The following is a 17930-nucleotide window of genomic DNA, read 5'->3' as shown; positions in this document are numbered from 1 at the left end:
TGTCCTTTTCCTGTTGTCTCCAGAAGAAGACTAGCAGCCATCGTCCCCGCTCCCGACCTCCCTTTCGGAGCCCGTCTTCCTTCGTGGCATTTTCTGCAGCGCGTTCCCCCAGGCCACCGGCCTCATCGTGTCCCCAGTTTTCCTCATAGTGTCTCCATCAGGAAAGGCGATGTAGAGGGGACGGAGTGCGGCCTTGGGAGCCAGGAAGGCCTGGACCAATGACACGGGGCATCCGACATCTTTCCTCGCCTGCAAAATGAGTTTTGAGCCGCCTTCCGATCCAGAAACCACGACGGGTCCTTTGAGTCTCCTGGGGGAGCACCAGATCCCAGGGCTGGGGACACCAGGTGGCCAAGGCCGAGGGCCACGATGGTCAGGAGACGTGACATCTGTCTTCTGTGCCTGAGCACTGCGGGGCCATTTCTGTCTGTGCAGATCCCGACTGCCTGCTCGGAGCTGTCCCTGTGAGCCCCTGCTGGGGCTGCTGAGACACCAGCTAGTCTTCGAACCACAGTCCAAGGCCAGCTGCTCTCAGCACTACTTCAGGAACCAGCTCCTCAGTTATCCAGGCTCCTTACTGAACCCCCAGTTATCCAGGCTCCTTACTGACACCCCCCCAGTTATCCAGGATCCTTACTGACACCCCCCCAGTTATCCAGGCTCCTTACTGACCCCCCCATTATCCAGGCTCCTTACTGACCCCCCCAGTTATCCAGGCTCCTTACTGACCCCCCCATTATCCAGGCTCCTTACTGACCCCCCCCGTTATCCAGGCTCCTTACTGACCCCCCCATTATCCAGGCTCCTTACTGACTCCCCCTCCCAGTTATCCAGGCTCCTTACTGACCCCCCCATTATCCAGGCTCCTTACTGACCCCCCCAGTTATCCAGGCTCCTTACTGACCCCCCCATTATCCAGGCTCCTTACTGACCCCCCCAGTTATCCAGACTCCTTACTGACCTGGCCCCCCTCTGCCCCAGGCCTTGGCTTCACCTGGGCCCCAGGGCCTGCCTTGGCCTGTGACGTGGCTGGCCTTTGTTTTTTGATGCGGGTGGGAAAAGGGTCCTGGATTTGAATCCTGGCCCCACGATTCACTATTGTGGTGACCCTGGACAAGTCCTGCCCTCTGGGCTTCAGCTATAAAAGGGAAGGACAACGACCCGTGCAGTCCCTCTGAGCATCTCTGACGGACTCACTAATAGGAGGCTTCCTGTGTGCTCCCCAAATCCCAACCACCCTCCACCAGGCCTGTGAATAGCGAGAGAGTTCTGGAGAATGAAGGAGGGGTTGAGCCGGCTGGAGGGGAGCCCCCTCCCCCCCTCCCCCCGCTCCCCAAGCCCCCTGGGCCGCAGAACCACACAGGCTCGGAGGAGGCAGGCCTTTATTGGCAGGGCCGGGGAGCTGCAAGGCCAGGCTGTGGGGCCGAGGGCGGCGTCTTTCAGCATTTCACAAACTGGTGGGTGACTTCGTAGATTCCCACTGACTCCTGGGCTTTCTCATCGTAGTCCGTCCAGTCCTGGGAAGGGAGACGAGAGGGGGCGTGGGACGGCGGCCTCAGCCTGCTGCCCCAAAGCCTTGCCCGGAAGGGGCACCTCGGGGCTCGAGGCCACAGGACCTAGGGGAGCCCAGGCCGACAGAAGGAAGCTCCTGGGGCACGGCCTGGTCCCCATCCAGGACTCGCAGGATCAGAGAGCTTCGAGAGGCCCCGGGGTCCTCACTCCCCATCCTCCCCAAAGGGCTGGGTGAGCCGTGCCCACCGCGCGCTGCATCTCTGCCAAGGGGCAGCCTCTCGTGAAACCATGATCCAACCCTCTCGTGCCTAGAGATGCAGAAACGGGCCCAGGGCCCTCCCGGGCCGGCCCAACAGGCCTTCACAGGGCTGCCCAGAGAGCCTGGCAGCGCCCCTCCCCGAGAGCGCCCGCCCTCCGCAGCCCGTGGGCGCTACCTTTTCGAGCAAGTTGATGTCACTGAAAGTTGTCCCGGTGTCTGTGCCCTCTGCAGCAAAGCCAGCCTGGGTGGGACCAACAAACGGCTGCTAAGTTTGGGTCAGGGGCTCATGGGCATCCTTGCCACCAAGCCACGTGACCTTTGACAGGGAGTGCTAGTTCAAGCCTGCCATTTTACAGAAGGGGAAACTGAGGCCAGAGCCGTCCCAAGGTCCCCCCACTGCTGCTCTGGAACGCTCTCCACCACACCTCCCTGCCTCCCAGGTCACGTGCCGAGGGCCAGCTCCCTTGGCAGGAAGAGGCCTTTTTCCATGCGCTCTAAGCCAGCCCCGAGTCCCACAGGGAGCCTTTCTGGGCTGCTTGTTCTGTTAGTAATCAGCTCTTGGCCAGCACCTGCCTGGCACCTAAGAACTGGTTAGTAAAGGCCACTTCCATTCACTGTCCCGTGCAAGGGGCCTCCCTTCTCCTCGCAGGCACTGGAGGTCCCACTCCCCTCAGCCTCCTCCAGCCGCCCTCTCCTGGGGAGGCCCGGTGACTTCGGGAGCTGCTTGGGGCCTTCTGGCGAGGCCCAGAAGCCTTCCTGGGCCTGAAGGCCGTGCCAGCGTTCCCCCAGGCAGCTCCAGAGGACGGCGGCGAGGAACAATGACCGTGGGGGTCGGGGCTGCAATGCTGAGTCTGCGGGAGCTGCCGGGGTGGGAGGGAGCCCTGGGGGAGGCACCGTACTTGGGGTTGGAAATCCACCGGCTCCAGGCCCCGGCATTCAAACTCCACGATTGTCTTGAACTTCTCACTGTCTTCGGCCTAGAGAAGAAGGAGCTCTGAGAGGGGAAAGCGTGCTTCCTGGGCCGCCCAGGCTCAGCAGGGAAGCCCCCCTCCCCGGCCAGCTCCTCTCCCAAGGAAAGTAGAGTCATTGGGTCCCGGGAGCCAAAGTCGGAAGGGAGCAGTTGGGTGGCTCAATGCGTAGAGAGGCAAAAGGCAAAGCCAGGCAAGCGCCGGGCACTGCCCCATCTGGCAGATGAGAAGGCCGAGGACTGGCATGACTTCTGGCCCCGCAGCTGCCCCCCCCCTCCCTGCTCGGGGTCACACTCACCTCGTAAGGCTTGATGCTGTTGCTCAGAATGTCTGGAAGGAGAACAGAAGGTCAGACCCCTCCCATCCCGGCTGCCCGTGGCTGATGCTGGGCCCCAAGAGGCCCCCAGGCTGGGGAGCCAGCGGCTGGCGGCTGGAGGGGCCCAGGCCTCCCCACAGGGTCAGGTCACTGGGGTGTGAAGGAAGGCCACACACACTGGGCATGGTGTCAGGGAGCATAATGCCACAGTCCTGCAGACGGCCTGCAGCTGTCCCACCTCGGACCTGCCTGTGGCACCAAGGGCCACCCGCCTCCAGAGACACTAAAACAAAGGCCTTCTGGCAGACCCAAAGGTAGGTGGGCCCTCGGGCCTCATCTCCCAAAGGAGGAGGCACAACGCCCCCCTCCCAGCCTGCCTGGTGTAGCACCCACTAGGGACAGGCAGAGCCGGCCCTGGCTCACTTTGCCCCGCATTACTGAGCACCCCCATGTGCCAGGCCCTGTGCTTGGGGGACCTTCTGGGGCCCAGCAGCCCAGGGGCCCCGTCACCCTCGGGAAATCAGCACTCCTAGGAAGCACCTACTGGGTGCCGGGCCCTGGGCACTGCACACAAGGGAGGCAGACAAGGAGGGGCCCAGACGGGACAAATGGGGGAGACTCCGAGGGAAGGCCCCAACGTCAAGGGGGGCCGAGAGAAGATTCTTGTAGAAGGAAGGCTTTTACTTGGGCCTCGAAGGAGGTCAGGAGGCAGAGACAAGGAGGAGGAGCGATCTGGGCTTGGGTAAAGCCAGTGACCATGCCCAGGGTTTGGTTGGTGGAGCGGCCGGAAGAAGAGGTGCGGAGGAGTGAGGAGGCGACAGCAGGGCTCTGAATGCCCGATGGAGGGGTTTAGATTTGATCCGGGAGATGGCAGGGAGCCCCGGACTTGTTTATGGTCACGGCTTTAGGAGAGCCACTTTGGGGCCTGAGGGATGATGGGCCGGAGGCAGAGACCCCCTGCAGCTTCTGGCGCAATCACGGTTTGAGGTGCCCAGGGCTGCGCCGGGATGGGGGAAGGAGGGAAGGACTAGGAGAGGGATGAAGGGTGCGGGCCGAGGTCAAGGAGGACATCCACCTTAGGAGCCCAGTGCAGCCTCAGCTGTAGCAGAAGGGAGGGTTCGGGGCAGGCCATGGGCTCGGCTTTGGATGGGTCTAGTCCAGAGTGTTCTGTTTTATGCATGTTTGTCTCCTGTCTCCAAAGGGACGGGAAGCTCTGTGAGGGCAGGCCCAGTGTCTGACTTCTCCCTGGAGCTCCCCAGCCCTGGGCAGGAGGCTGAGTGAAGGCAGAACAGGCAGGAGAGGCCACACAATCTAGCTCTGAGGAGCCTGCCCAGTGCCAGGTTTACTGCTGCATCATCGCCCCCCCCCCCCCGCACATACACACACACACGCACATGCACACACGTACACACACACGCACATGCACACACACACATGCACACGCACACGTACACACATGCACACACATACGTACACACACGCGTGCACACACACACACATGCACGTGCGCGGTTCCCCCAGGCACCTACCAATGGAATTGTCCCGGGAGCAGAGCTTACATTTCTGCACCATTGTGGCAGAGCCCCGACTCCCCTTCAGGGGAACGCTATCCTGCAGTTAGAAATGAAACCATTTAGCGGGTTTTAACAAGGAAGGAAAGGGGCAGGGAGGGAGCGCAGGGGGAGCAGCTGCATGGTCAAGCCCCCACCCCTGGGCCCACCACCGAGGCCTTCTGTCAGCAGCTGAACTTGTGGGCAGTGGGGGGAGCACGTCGAGCTGTAACCGTCTGGGTGGCCTCCACAGTTGGCCTCTCCTCTGGGCCTTCTTTGGCTAGCGTGCCCCCTACCATGTGCCATCCAGAACTGGCCACAACCAAGCCTGAGCTGGGCAGAGGCCAAGTGGGCTGCTCGTCCCCTTCTGGACACTGCCCAGGGCACAGAGTTCGGCTGGGAAGTGCAGGGGTTGGCCCAGATCTCTAGGGTCTCTTGGGGGATAAAACCTAAGGTCAGGGCAAGATCAGCCCGAGCTTTTTCAGCAGTGACTGACTTCCCACAAGTGGCGCAGGTTCACGCAAGCCCTCAGGCCTCTTTCTTGGGAATGAGCCCCTCCCCCCTCCCCTCCCAACTCTGCCTTTATCCGGAAGCCAAAGAGCCATTCGTGGGGATTCTCGGCTCTCGTCCAGAAGCTGCGAGGACACTAGTCCTGCCAGAGGAAGTTTCTAGGGCCTTCAGCATCCCTGGGCCCACCCCCCGTCTGGGTATAGGTCAAGGGGAATTAGCCGGCCTCACAAGCCAAGATTTGACCACATTCACTCTGTGGTGTGAAGACGGTGCCGCCCAGTCCTGGAGCTGCTGCTAGGGAGATCTGGGCCACCCTGGCCTGCAGGTGCTGACCAGGGGTGCGGAGGACAGGCCAGCTTCTCCACTTGGCCCTTTAAGTCGAAGCTCCAGTGCAGGGGCCCTTCCGTCACTAGCACCCCCTCCCTTCTGGGCCCGGGGTGTCCCAGGGGGCCTTACCATCAGCCGGATGTACTGCCACTTCTCCGACACCTCCCCGCAATTTCCACATTTCATCTGGAGAACACGACAGCTGGTCAGTGGCCAGAGCAGGCCTCCGGGCAGAGTCTGGACTGGCCAGAGGAGTCAGAGACCATCCAGGAGCATAGCGCCTGGAGCCTCCCCTCACCCTCAGGGGCTCCCCATTACAGTCCCAGTGACCTCACACCTCCTGCCCAGGTTTGGCCCCTGACTCTGCCCTCACCTCACCTGGGCTTAGGCTCCACCCACAAGCATGAGCCCCGCCCTCCACCCGCAGCCCTGGCTTTAGACCCAACCTCTAACCGTAGGTGGCACCTCTGCCCCTTGACATAAGCCCCGCCCTAGAGTAACCCACGCCTAACTCCGCTCCCTCCTAGAGGAAGGTCCCTCCCCCGTAGCCCTTAGGTCACGCCCCCAGCCTTAAGCCCCGCCCCTTAGGCCCTTCCCCTAGTGGTAGATTCCTCCCCCGTCCCTCACAGCTACCCCAGCCTTAGGTCCCGCCCCGACCCCTAGTAAGCCACGCCCTCACACCTCATCAGTCCCGCCCATCACCCAACCCCTAGTCCCGGCCCCGCCCCTTCCGGCTCCGGCCCTCGTCCCGGGCATTCCACCTCTTGGCCCCGCACCTTAAGGTACCAGCGGAAGTCTTCGCCTACTGGCCGCAGGTGGGTCACGTTCTCTAGGGTGGCCTTGAGTTGGAGCCCGATCCTCTGTGCAAGGAGGAAGACAGGAGGCTCAATCCAGCCTGCGCCCCCGTCCCTTCATCTATCCCCTCCCCCAGCCCACCCCTGGCGGTCTTGCACCCTCCCCCTCTTCCTCAGGGTCGCAGCTCACCCCCATGGCTAGCCTGACATAAAAGCGCTGCTTTCCAGCCGCCTGCCGTAAAATCACTGCTTTCCGGCGTCCTGGCGTAAAATCCTGCCTGTGCACGCTACTCTTGTACGCATGTCTGGTTCAGGCGGAGGGGCGGGGCGTGTTGCCCTGGTAACCGAGAAGCGTTCCTCTTTCCTCAGAAGAAAGTTCTGTTTCAGATCTCCACGGTTCTCCAATTAATTCTTGTGGCCCTTTGACCTCAAACACCTGGGTTTATCACGTGTTTTGAGATGCTTGCTCCCTGTGACCCCGCCAACGCCTCATTTTACAGATGGGAAAACTGAGGCTCAGAAAAGGCAAGTGCCTTGAGCTTATGACCTCTGTGCCAGAGTAAGTTATTGGGTTGAAATATTTATTCATAACCATATCAAATCTTTTTAAGTGATTTTGAGGGCAGTGTTCTCAGTTTCCTGGGCTGCAAAATGGAGAACCACGGTTCTGGCTCCCTCAGTGTACTAAGCCACCTCCTTTCCCTGGCTTCCAGGTCAAACCTGCCTCTTGGCAGCTTCACCCCCTTTGCCTCTGCCCTACCCTTGGACATCAAGTCCTCTCCATCACAGAGAATGAATTGTAAGGTGCTTTAGAGAAGGGTCAGATCTCTCTCACGAGGTTGGGGTTGTGAAATCAGGAGATTGCATGGAAGAAGTAGCATCTGGGCAGTCTTATAGCCACAGATGAAGATGCCACACCTTCTAGGCTTGGGGGATGCCAGTAACAATTCAGAGAAAAGGCCAGTAAAGTTCAAAGAACTAATAGCTCAGTGTGGCTGGAGTAGCACAAATTGATCCACTGTAGGGATGCCACAGACATCTGAAAGGCCTAGTTAAGGCATTTGTATGTTTTGCCCTATAGGTATTGGGATCTGAAGGTTTTCAGCGACATAGTAGGATCTGAGCTTTTGGCAGCTGTGTGGACTGGGAGACGTACAGGGAAAAGGAGATGTGAGGCAGGGAGATGGGCAATGAAAAAGGTACTAGACTAGTTGAGAGGCAGCAAGGCCCAGAACTTGATTGGCTGGCAGTTTTTCTTGAAAGAAGATATCTGAGGTGACCTAATTGTAGGATCTACAGGTTGGCTTAGGGAGAGGGAAAAGAGGATCATTTTGAACCCAGGTGAGCTGAGGGAGAGGGATGCCAGAAATAGAAATAAGGAAGGTGAGAATGACAGATTTGGGGAAGGAGAAACATTGCGTAATTCAGTTTGAGACAAGCTGGTGCAAATGCCTAGTAGGTAGTTGCAGGCCTTTAGGAGATTTAGGAGATTGGGTCTGTACACACAAATTTGGAATAACCCTTTGGAGAAGGGACCAGTGTTTGGGGAAGAAGTTATACTTAGGGTAGCATCTCAGAGGTATACCTCCATCCAGGGGTAGAGGGTCCATGGACCAGTCAAAGGGAGCCCATTGATAGGGAAAGACAGGAGACAAAAAAAGGAACAACCAGACAGGTAGAAGAACCAGCAGACAGCAACATCCCAAAGCAAAAGAACATCAAGGATGAGTGGTCAGCACTGCCCAATAAGGCACAGAAATGAGGACTAAAAGGTGGCCACCATTATTTCTTTTCTTTTTTTTTAAACCCTTACCTTTCATCTCAGAATCAATACTATATATTGGTTCCAAGGCAGAAGAGTGGTAAGGGCTAGGCAAAGGGGGTTAAATGACTTGCCCAGGGTCACACAGCTAGGAAGTATCTGAGGCCAGATTTTAAACTGGGACCTCCTGTCTCTAGGTCTAACTCAATCCACTGAGCCACCCAGCTGCCCCTGTGGCCACCATATTTCACAACTAAGGTGCTCTTTATAGAAATGTCAGTGGAATAGTTGGGTCAGAAACCAGACTGCACAGGCTGAGGAGTGAGTGGGTATCAGGCACTGCACCAGGGAGGATTTTTCAGGCTAGGGGAAGCCCTGAGTATGTATTTAGGAAGTGAGAAGGGAAGCTATTGAAAAGGAAAGAGGGGTAGTAATGGATGGGCCAGCTCCCAGGGAGGAAGGTGGTAGGACCAACTTGGGCCACCTCCATCTTCTGAAACCAGAAAAGACCAAACTCTTTGTACTCCACTACTGCACCTCTATCATCATTTGTTCTTATCTGTGTGGGTAACTTTTCTTCTAGGCTGAGCCTTACAAAGGTACTCAGAGCATGCCTTGGCCATACACAGTAGGCACACAATATTTAACTGTTCAGACTCGCTCCCTGATGTCAGTTGTAAATAGCTACTGTCCAGTGCAGACTTGTTGGGCCAGGATCACAAACAGCACAGGGTCCCCAAGGTGCCAGTCCAATCTCTTCCATTTAGCGGCAAGGCCAAGTCCCAGATGTCACTGCCTCAGAGAAGGAAGAACTTAATGCCCCCCAGTACCAAGCTGCAAAGGCGTAAACAAACACTGCATTCACCTGCATATTTATTAAAGACAATCACTTACACAGTATATAAAAAAATATTTTCCTAGCTTACACAAAAGGCTTCTGACGGGAATGAAAAACTCCACCACCCAAGCAGACACAAAAAGTTAAAAACCCCCATCCTAGATGGGCTTGATCTTGAAGTGTAAACCGATGAGACTGAAGACTAAACACTTAAGGTCCTGGACCAGGTAATAAAACACTCGCAAACCTTCAGGATCCCTAAAAGACAAGAAAAGACAAGTTAAACCTTCCACCTGACAGACAAAAGCAAGAGACATCTCTAGCTCATTTCCTAACCCAGCAAAAAAGGGCTACTGAGGCAGCCCCTGGAGAAGCTGGAGCCTAGTGGCCATCATCCCCACTGTCTTATTTAGTCCTCCAAGCACATCATTTATTAATAACACACGAAAGCTACTAATAAAGGACTGGTCAGTCACATGACTCTTGACAAAAGATGCCAAATGACCATCTTGCATCTTTTTTTTTTTACCAAGGTGAAGCTTCTTTCTGCTTAGCCTGACAGTACATGTACATCCCCTGGACCTCCCCTGCTCCATGAACTCTTCCCTCATTGTTTCATGGAAGGGAGGGCATCATCATCCTCATGTTGACCTGAATGTACACATCCCTCAGTCTTATGCTCAACAAATGTCTTTAATCCTTTACTTTCCATCCTAGAATCAATAATACTGGGGGGGGGGGGGGGGAACACACAGGGGTGTTAAGTGACTTGTTCAGGGTCACATGGCTAGGAAGTCTAAGGTCAGATTTGAACTCGGGACCTTCTGTCTCTAAGACTGGCTGTTGATCCACTGAATCATCTAGCTGCTCCCAGGTTTTCTATAGCAATACTATCCACATAAATGGTCTAGGATAGCTCCCTAAGATCAGCAGTAACAGTTAACAAGCAACTCATTTAATACAGATGCAAATGTGAGGAGGGAGGAAAAGAGCCCAAAGCACCATCTACGCTTACCCTAGGGCCTCTTATGAAGGGACCTGGAGGCAGGCAGCATGCAGCCAGCTACAATTCCAGGTTTTGCAGGATGGAGCCTGGGTTTGGACCAGGATGGGAAGAGTGAGAGCCCCATTCCCACATGTCAGGCAGGAAGAGCAACGACTGTCCTGACAGTGACATGCCCAAGTCCTGTTTTCACACCCCTCATCACACTACCAGGAATAGCCTCAGCAGTTACTCTGGGCACCAACTCCATGGTTTGGGCTCTGCTCCCTGACCAGCTGCCTCAGCAGCCAGAACCCATCCATGCAAGCAGCAGCGAGCAGCAGACTTACTTGGACTGGTTCACATCAATAAGGGAGCCAATTTTGGATGTGGTAAAAGAAATGTGTTCGTCTCCGATCACAATTTCAAGCTCCTGAAAAGAAACGATTTAACAAAAAAAGTTATTAGAAAATCAATTATCCTCAGAGTCTAGGCCCTGCCTGATTGCATCTACACAAACTGAGATGGAGAGAAACCAGCAGGTTCTCCTAGTGATCTCTTATGGGAAGGGACCAAGGCCCTGGGCCCTGGCATAACTGCTGGCAATGGTGCCAAATTCTGCAGTCATTTACAATCTCTGGACCTCTGTTTATAAAATGAGGAGGCTAGAGAGGCAGCATGAGATAGGAAAAGAAGGCTGGCTTTAGAAACTGAGGACCTGGGTTCAAATCCTGACTGGATCATTTGTTTCCTATTTTACCACTATGGGCTTCAGTTTCTTTATCTTAAAAATGGAGCTATTAGAGAGAATCCCCGCTTCATGATAATAATCCAGGCTTACTACTAGATGGTCCCTAAGGCCTTGTCCAATCCCAATATGAGTCTGTAATGGAAAAATAAAAGACCATCATTTTAGTGGTTTCTTGCCATTTAAATAGTTTCATGCGCTCTACAGAGTTTCTGCTCTAATAAATCTGGAGTAATGCTAGTGAAGAGTAAAGCTGGTGCTTATGCTGAAGTGAATATTGTTCATCCATTAATTTGGTGATTACAGTTCCCTAAATTGGGAGGTACACCAGTGGGTGAATGCATGCCTGGGCTCTGTCCTAGACCCTTTGGTTTCTCTCTCAAGATGGCCCCAATTCCCATGAGCTCAACTCTCCTCTCTCTGCAGACCACCACCGGGGCCAGAGATCATCCTAGATTCCAGGCCCGTACGACCAAATGCCTATTAGACATTTCCATGCAAAACCACTCAGAGCCAACAGTCCAAACAGAACTCGGCCTCTCACTCCCCAAGCCCAGCCCTTTCCCAGACTTCCCCATGAGTGCTCAGAGCCACACCACCCTTCTGGTCCCACAGGTTCACACCACTTGATTTTTCCCTCCTTCCTCATATCCAATCTTCTCCCTTCTCCCTCCATTGCATCTCACATCTGTTCCCACTTAAAACACCACCTGTCAGGTAGTTCCTATCCCACCTGCCTGCATTACTACAGTAGCTGCCTACAGATGGGGGAGGCCCTGATTCCAGTCTCTCCCCTCCACTAACCTGCAAGATTGATCTTCCTAGGACTGACCAGGCTGCTGCTCAAGAAGCTCCCATGACTCCCTCCTTAAAGCTTCTAAGCCCTTTACAATCTAGTCCTAGTCAGTCTTTCCAGGTTCATTCCTCGGCACTCCTCTTCCCCCTGAGAGGGCCTCTCTTTCTAAGACGACCTCAGATCTACCTATACATGTATGTGTTGTCTCCCCAGTGCAGGGACTACTTCCCTTTCTCTTGGAAATCCTTGTGCTTAGCCCAGTGCCTGGCACATAAGAAGAGCTTCCTTGATGCTTTCTGACTGACTCCCACACCTAGTCAATCTGCATGAGTCTCTTCACCTCTGTCTCAAGTCTTATTTGGAAAAGGGCTTGTACCCTGTGTTCTATGCTGACATTTGCACTCACACTCTTTCGCTCCATCTCCCTCCCTCCCTGGCTTTCTTCTCTCTGTCCTTTCTCCTTCCCTCCCATGGCCTGCCCTCCCCTTCACCTCTGCTCAAAGAAAATCTCATACCAGCTTCTAGCCAAAACAGTTACCATCGTCTTGCATCTCTAACTGCCTGTCTTCCAGTCCACCTGTGAGTGGCTGATTGATCACTACTCCAAGACTGAGTAACTGGTCCATCCCTGTGTTCCTGTTTCCACTATTTAAAGACCTTTTTCTCTTGTGTTACCTCCCCTACATTTTACATCTACCAATCACAGCTAATGCTCCTCTCCAGGACTGCCCACTCTTTCACACATGGGTCACAGACCTCCCACTCAGTGTATGAAATGGGTGTTCAGACCTTTTGTGGTTAAAATGGGTAGATCTACTTTAAGTACTGGGTTTACACTTTGGGGATTAAAATCTAAAAATAGACAAAGGATTACAATTTAATCTTCACAATCAAGGAAGAGCTAAGTACATTCATTGTTACAATCAAGAGAGAGGCAAATCCAATCTTCACATACACAAACCCCTTGTATTTATTCTCATTATACTAATCGATATACTTCTTATCTCCCCTGTTATAATTGGACCGAAATTGTTCAAATATACATTCCTTGCAGGGAGGGATTGTTTCATTCACTCGCATTGATAAATATTTATCAAATGAAAAAGAGCAGTTGTCTAAAAAGTCACCTATCCTGAAGAAAAAAAAGCTATGGCAAATCTGGACAGCATACTAAAAAGCAGAGATCATATAGTCAAAGCTATTTTTTTCTGGTATTAGTAGATGGCTCTGAAAGTTGGATAATAAAGCTAAGTTCTTCATCACCAAAAAAAAAAAAAAAAGCACCTACCCTGAAGACTCATGACTTGCCCAGCCCCCAGGGGGCAGTGGACCACCTCCCCACTCACCTGCCGACCCACCCTGTCTGGGGGAGGCCACAAAGCATCATCTTCTTTTGTGATTTCACTGTCATCTATTATTCTCTTCAGTTCCTCCATCACACTCTTATGAACATAAGCCTAGAATCAAGCAGAGAGCAAAGTCTGAGCTGGGCTGGGACAGAGAACTGAGTTCTGCCCCAGACTACGGGGGGGCCCAGATGTCTCACTTCTCTCTCCATATGAAACCTCTGTGCATCTCCTCTGAGCACTTCATCCCATTCTAACTATAAACTCAGGTCTGAAGCACAAAGAAAAACCCGAATGGGCAGTGTTGTCTACGAAAGTCCTGCCACCTCAGGCCTAAACAGAAGGGACAGCTCTGGCAGGTCAGGATCACACGTTTTCAAAGAAGCTTGGAAGGGATACAACTCAGTAAAATATCAAATGATAGTAATACATCCAGGAGAATAAAGTAAAGGATAAATCTAGGACATAACCTAGGAAAATTCTCACATGTGAGGGGAAAGCTAGGCCATGTGCAAAGAGCTCTGACCTGGGAGGTGGGAGCCTCAATCTGCCCAACAGTCCACTGACTTACTAGGACATTAAGCCACTTGCTTTCCTTCTTGGGCTCTCCATTTCCCCTTTGTAATTCGAGTGGCTAAACTAGAGGCCCTCACAGATCTTTCCAATTCTAACACTGGGACCCCAGAGTTGGGAGGGAAGCCAAAATGACAGAGGCTGATTAAACTGGACTATGGAGAAAAAAAATCAGCTCTAAGTAAGGAGTTTGGAATTTAACTGAGTCCTCTGGCCTCCCCTTCCCAACCACTCTTAAAAGGAATAATAACCAGCAGGATAATGGGCCAGGCTACAGATCAGGGGAGGGAGGATTTTCCTTAAGCTCTTACCTCTTTTCTGATCATGACATCATTTTTGTAATTGCTGTTGTTGGCATACCTCAATTTTCCTATAAGGAATAAAAAATCACATTCAATTCCCCCCCCAAAAAAGCTGGTCAAATATAGCTGTCCAAGTAAACTTCCTAAAACACAGGCCTGATCCTGTTGTCCCTCCCCCACCCCAAGCCCCAGAGGCTCAATCTTTTTTGCCATCCAAAGTATCTCAGGACAGCTGCCCTCCATTTCTATTCTTCCTACCCCCTACTCTCTGGCATCTACTCTTCAATCCAATGACACTGGCCTCTTGGCTGTTCCACAAACAAGCCCCTCTATCTCAGCTTTGGGCACTTTCTCCGGCTATCCCTAATACCTGGAATGCACTCCCTCCTCCAAGGCTCCTGACCTCCCTGGCTGCCTTTAAGGCCCAACTAAAACCCCATTTCTTTTAGGAAGTCTCCCCTTGCCCTTTTAAAAAAATTTAAAACCCCTTACCTTCTGTCTTGGACTCAATGCTGAGTATCAGTTCAGGTTTGGCAAAAAGTATTAAGTGACTTGCCCAAGGTCACTCAGCTAGGAAATATCCATGGCCAGATTTGACCTCCTATCTCCACACTTAGTTCTCAATTCACTGGACCACTCAGCTGCCCCCCACCCCAATCGCCTCTTAATTCCAGTGCTTAATTTAGCACAAATGCTGGGCAATTAATAAATGCATATTGACTGCTGTGGCTGATGTTCAGAGGAACAGACTTACAGTGGAAAAAAGAATACAGCAAACTATGTCATTAAATGAAAAAAGGTGTCACAAGGAACAAAGCTTGACTTGTTCTACTTGGTTCCATAGGATAAAACTAGGAGCACGGAGGAAACTGCTGAGTGAGAGACTTAGGCTCAGATATGTTGGGGATGAGGCAGAGGCCAGGGGTGCCACTTGGTGTGGATATAGGTAGAGGACTCTTGGGACTGACTAGATGGCCAATAAGAAGAGTAAGCTACTGTGCTGGGAGAACAGCAGCAGAGATATTCAGAAATTCCAAGAGAAGAAAAGGAACCTCCACTCACCTTGGCCTCAGCCACCTACGTATAAGTGCCAAAAGAGCAACTGACAGGCAAGAGGAATTGGGCCTGAGCTCATGAAATGACAATCTCTGCTAAGGTTAGAATTATCCCTAAGAAACAGGGCAAGGAAGTAGATGGATAGGAAAAGATATGTTTGTCTGTTGGGCAGTTGGTCTTTACTAAACCTGGGATTTCATCAGGGCTTGTTGGGAAATCCCCAGGAAGAGTTCCTTCTCCCAATGAAGATGGCACCTTCCCAATTCCAAGGCCAGTTCTCCAGCAAAGATGTCCACTATGTAGGGGCAGCTGAGCATCTGGGCTGACGATCAGCTCCCTGGATTTCTTCCCTTTGGACTTTCCGAACATCTCTGCTGCCATCCTACTTCCTGCATGGTCACCCTTCATTCTGGTGCCTCACCAACTGTCTGATCCAGCCATCAGTAATTTTCATTGGTGAATCTACAGATTTTCTGAGCAGGAAAAATCTAAGAAGCAAACCAGAAGCCCAGCACGGGAATGGGGGATCTTCCATTTCTGAACAGACATCTGGCCCAAATAGAGGGGCTAACAATTTCTGGACTTGCCTTAATGGCAATTCCATCCTTCAAAAGGTAAGCCAGGAAATTTAGATTCCAGAGCATCTGACGTTCAACAACAAGAAGGAGCTGGTTGGAGTGGAAATGAAGGGAACTTTGGAAGAAAATGACCAACCACTCCATCTCAGAGTCTATGATGAGGAGAGGAAATCCAAGCCTAGTCTAGGCCATCTATATTTTAGGAAAACTGTTAAGATAAAGGGTAAGATTGCATGTCTTTAAACTCTAAGAGCATAGACTTCCCATCAGAAGAGTTATTTTGGCAAAGGAGGGATGACAACCTATATGGGACCTTCTTGCTGATGTATGGATTGACCTCTAAGGAGGCTCTTTCAGCTCAGATTGTTCAAGAGGAAGAAACAGGATCCAAAGGGTAAATGTGATCTTCATATGTCGCTATTTAGTGACAGAGCAGATGCTTCAATCTAGTCTTCTGACCCCCAAGTGCACTGCTTTTTAAATTATTCCAACTACAACAAGTGTTCTGTTAACCATGACTGTGCCAACCAGTCAGATTTGAGGCTTGGAACTTTAAGCGTGCCAACCCTACAGGACTGGTCAGTTTTTTAGTCTAAGGAACTCAATACTTCCATATTCCAAATAGATATCATATGTAATCAAGTCATGGATCTCTCTGGTTTAATCCTATGACAAATCAGGTGAGTTGCAACTTGTCAATCAAAAAGTCTTTACCAAGTACCTATTGTGTCCAGGACCCTGTATGACGCAAGGAGGCAAGATGAGAGTGCCAAGAATACTGAATTTGGAGTCAGAAGCTCTGGGTTTCAATCTGCCTGCTTCCAGCCTCCTGACTGACCCTGGCCAAGCCCTACCACCTGTCCAAAACTCACTTTCCATGGCTTTTGAAATGAGGGTTGTCAAAGCTCAAGGATCTTGAGGATGTCTCCTACCCTAAATGCTATGAAAGAACACATTTAAGAAAAGGTCCCAGGGGCAGTTCAGTGGATTTGAGAGCCAAGTGGGGAGCAAGTCATCATGCCTCACCTTCATCACCTGTAAAATGGGGACAATCACACCTGCACTTTCTACCACCTGGCTGTTCTAAGGAATGGGGACAGAAGCTGTCATCCTGCACAATCCCTTGGAGTCACTCTAGGGGGGCCTACGCAGGCTGAACTCTCACTCCATCATCTGGTCCCCATCAACTTCCTACTAACCCCCTTCTTTGCCAAGTCCATCCTATCCAGTAAGGGCTTAATGAAAGCTTGTCCTTTTCAGGCCCACACCCCAGTTTCCACTTTGATCAAATTCCAGCTCCCCACCACCATTAAACACGCATCAATTAAGCACTTGCTAGATGACAACCACTAAGAGTAAAAAGACCAAAGTCAAACAGTCTCTGCCCTTAAGGAGTTTATGTGGTTTATTCTAAGAGGCTCAGGCAGGAAAGGGGCCTGGAAAAGATGGGGAATGGGAGCCTGATAAGGGCAGCCAATCCTACCGGCTTTAGGGTATGCCAAGGGCTTTACCTGTATTATCTCCTTACCACCAGGTAGAGGATTATCCCCATTTTACAGAAAGGGAAACCGAGGTCAGTATGCTCTCCCTCCAAAAGAAACATCAAAACAATACCCGAATCCGAATTTTCAAGGGGAGTGGCCTCCTGACGAGACCCCCTTTAATTCATCCAAAGGGAGCTGTCAGCACTAAGAATCCCAACTTTGGGGTCCCCGGCCAGCCCCCCATTTCCCTAATGCCCCCGCACCTTCTTCCCGTGCTCCCTCCAAGTCTGGGTTCCCCCGCACCCCTATCTCTCTTTTCCCTCTCCCCCTCCCTAAGTCTCCCCCAACACCCTGCGGGCCCTCCCAGGCCGGCGCCCCACGCCGTCCCGGCTCCTCACCATCGGGCCGGAACTCGAACTCCAGGAACTCGTGGCCGAACTTGCCCTTGTGCCCCACGTAGTAGCGCAGGTAGAAGTCGCTGGCCATGGCCAAGCCGTGCCGAGCCAAGCCGGGGCTGAGTCTACGAGAAGCGCGAGGGAACGAAGGGTCGCACAGCCACTTCCACTGGCTGGACCGGCACCGCTTTTGCCTAGGCCGCAGGGCGCGCGGTGCTTACGTCACACCAGCGCCCGCCAGAAAGCGAGGTTTCGCCTACTTCCTTCTGCCCGCAAGCAGGCCCCGCCCTCTCCCCATGAGCGTGGCTTGAGGAGGCGAGGTCGCGATCATGCGCATGCGCATAAGGACTCTGGCGTCTCCTGGGCTTCATCCGTCTCCTGGGAAACGTGACCTGATCGTTCCACCCGCCTGCTGGGCTGCTCTCTTTCTTAAGGAGGAAACAGCCGTCTTCTGCTCCCCAACTCTTGCCCTCTTGCTAGGAGGCTTCAGCAAACCCCATGACCTCCCACCCACCTCCGCACGCCGGGAAGTTATAGGCTGGGTCTTACCATCCCCCACCCATGGGCCACCGCGTCCATCTCCAGGAACTCTGCGATCCCACGTGGGCTGACCATTTGTCATCATTCCGGCCCTCCTTCCTCTTTACAAACTCCAAATTGCCTTACCTGCTGGCTGTCCTGTCTTCTCTGTCCAAACTTCCCTGAAGAAGGCCTCCTACATCCCTCCATTGGAACCGCTCTCCCCACGGTTACCCGTGATCTCCCAGATCTAATGGCCTTTTCTCATTCTCCTTCCCCATGACCTCCCTTTGACTCTGGCCCTGTCCATCACCC

At 52.7% G+C, this 17930-nt stretch overlaps 2 protein-coding genes across 4 annotated transcripts; both read right to left on the bottom strand.

Annotated features, from left to right (window-relative positions):
• Window positions 1-1365: 1365 nt before the first annotated feature.
• CZIB (CXXC motif containing zinc binding protein) lies at window positions 1366-6547 on the bottom strand. 3 transcript variants are annotated; one of them, XM_007480153.2, is made up of 8 exons: window positions 6427-6547; window positions 6219-6302; window positions 5572-5628; window positions 4585-4666; window positions 3038-3069; window positions 2671-2748; window positions 1947-2012; window positions 1366-1517 (listed from the first exon to the last, which is right to left on the bottom strand). In XM_007480153.2, the coding sequence occupies exons 1-8, from the start codon at window positions 6430-6432 to the stop codon at window positions 1440-1442; spliced, it is 483 nt and encodes a 160-aa protein (XP_007480215.1). In that variant the 5' UTR covers window positions 6433-6547; the 3' UTR covers window positions 1366-1439. The 3 variants fall into 3 exon arrangements, with proteins under 3 accessions (XP_007480215.1, XP_056671092.1, XP_056671093.1); XM_056815114.1 differs by lacking the exons at window positions 6219-6302; window positions 6427-6547 and adding an exon at window positions 5889-5946; XM_056815115.1 differs by lacking the exons at window positions 6219-6302; window positions 6427-6547 and adding an exon at window positions 5896-5920.
• A 2307-nt stretch (window positions 6548-8854) lies between these two features.
• Window positions 8855-17589, bottom strand: MAGOH (mago homolog, exon junction complex subunit). Its single transcript, XM_007480152.3, has 5 exons — window positions 17100-17589; window positions 13593-13651; window positions 12709-12819; window positions 10169-10251; window positions 8855-9094 (listed from the first exon to the last, which is right to left on the bottom strand). The coding sequence occupies exons 1-5, from the start codon at window positions 17185-17187 to the stop codon at window positions 8995-8997; spliced, it is 441 nt and encodes a 146-aa protein (XP_007480214.1). The 5' UTR covers window positions 17188-17589; the 3' UTR covers window positions 8855-8994.
• Between the last annotated feature and the right edge of the window lie 341 nt (window positions 17590-17930).

This window comes from Monodelphis domestica, chromosome 2 (assembly GCF_027887165.1).
Source record: "Monodelphis domestica isolate mMonDom1 chromosome 2, mMonDom1.pri, whole genome shotgun sequence".
NCBI classification, from domain to species: domain Eukaryota; kingdom Metazoa; phylum Chordata; class Mammalia; order Didelphimorphia; family Didelphidae; genus Monodelphis; species Monodelphis domestica.
Note: the sequence above shows the minus strand (reverse complement) of the source record. Positions and strands in the feature narration are given on the sequence as shown.

What these genes read in the sequence shown, in the direction of transcription:
- CZIB (XM_007480153.2), bottom strand. An exon ending in GGCAGTACATCCGGCTGATG is followed by an intron (nt 4,667 to 5,571) that starts GTAAGGCCCCCT and finishes TTCTAACTGCAG; the next exon opens with GATAGCGTTCCCCTGAAGGG. An exon ending in CTCCCGGGACAATTCCATTG is followed by an intron (nt 3,070 to 4,584) that starts GTAGGTGCCTGG and finishes TTCTCCTTCCAG; the next exon opens with ACATTCTGAGCAACAGCATC.
- MAGOH (XM_007480152.3), bottom strand. Translation starts at nt 17,187, where the DNA reads ATGGCCAGCGACTTCTACCTGCGCTACTACGTGGGGCACAAGGGCAAG. An exon ending in ATGTCATGATCAGAAAAGAG is followed by an intron (nt 12,820 to 13,592) that starts GTAAGAGCTTAA and finishes GCTTGATTCTAG; the next exon opens with GCTTATGTTCATAAGAGTGT. An exon ending in ATTGATGTGAACCAGTCCAA is followed by an intron (nt 9,095 to 10,168) that starts GTAAGTCTGCTG and finishes CTTGTCTTTTAG; the next exon opens with GGATCCTGAAGGTTTGCGAG.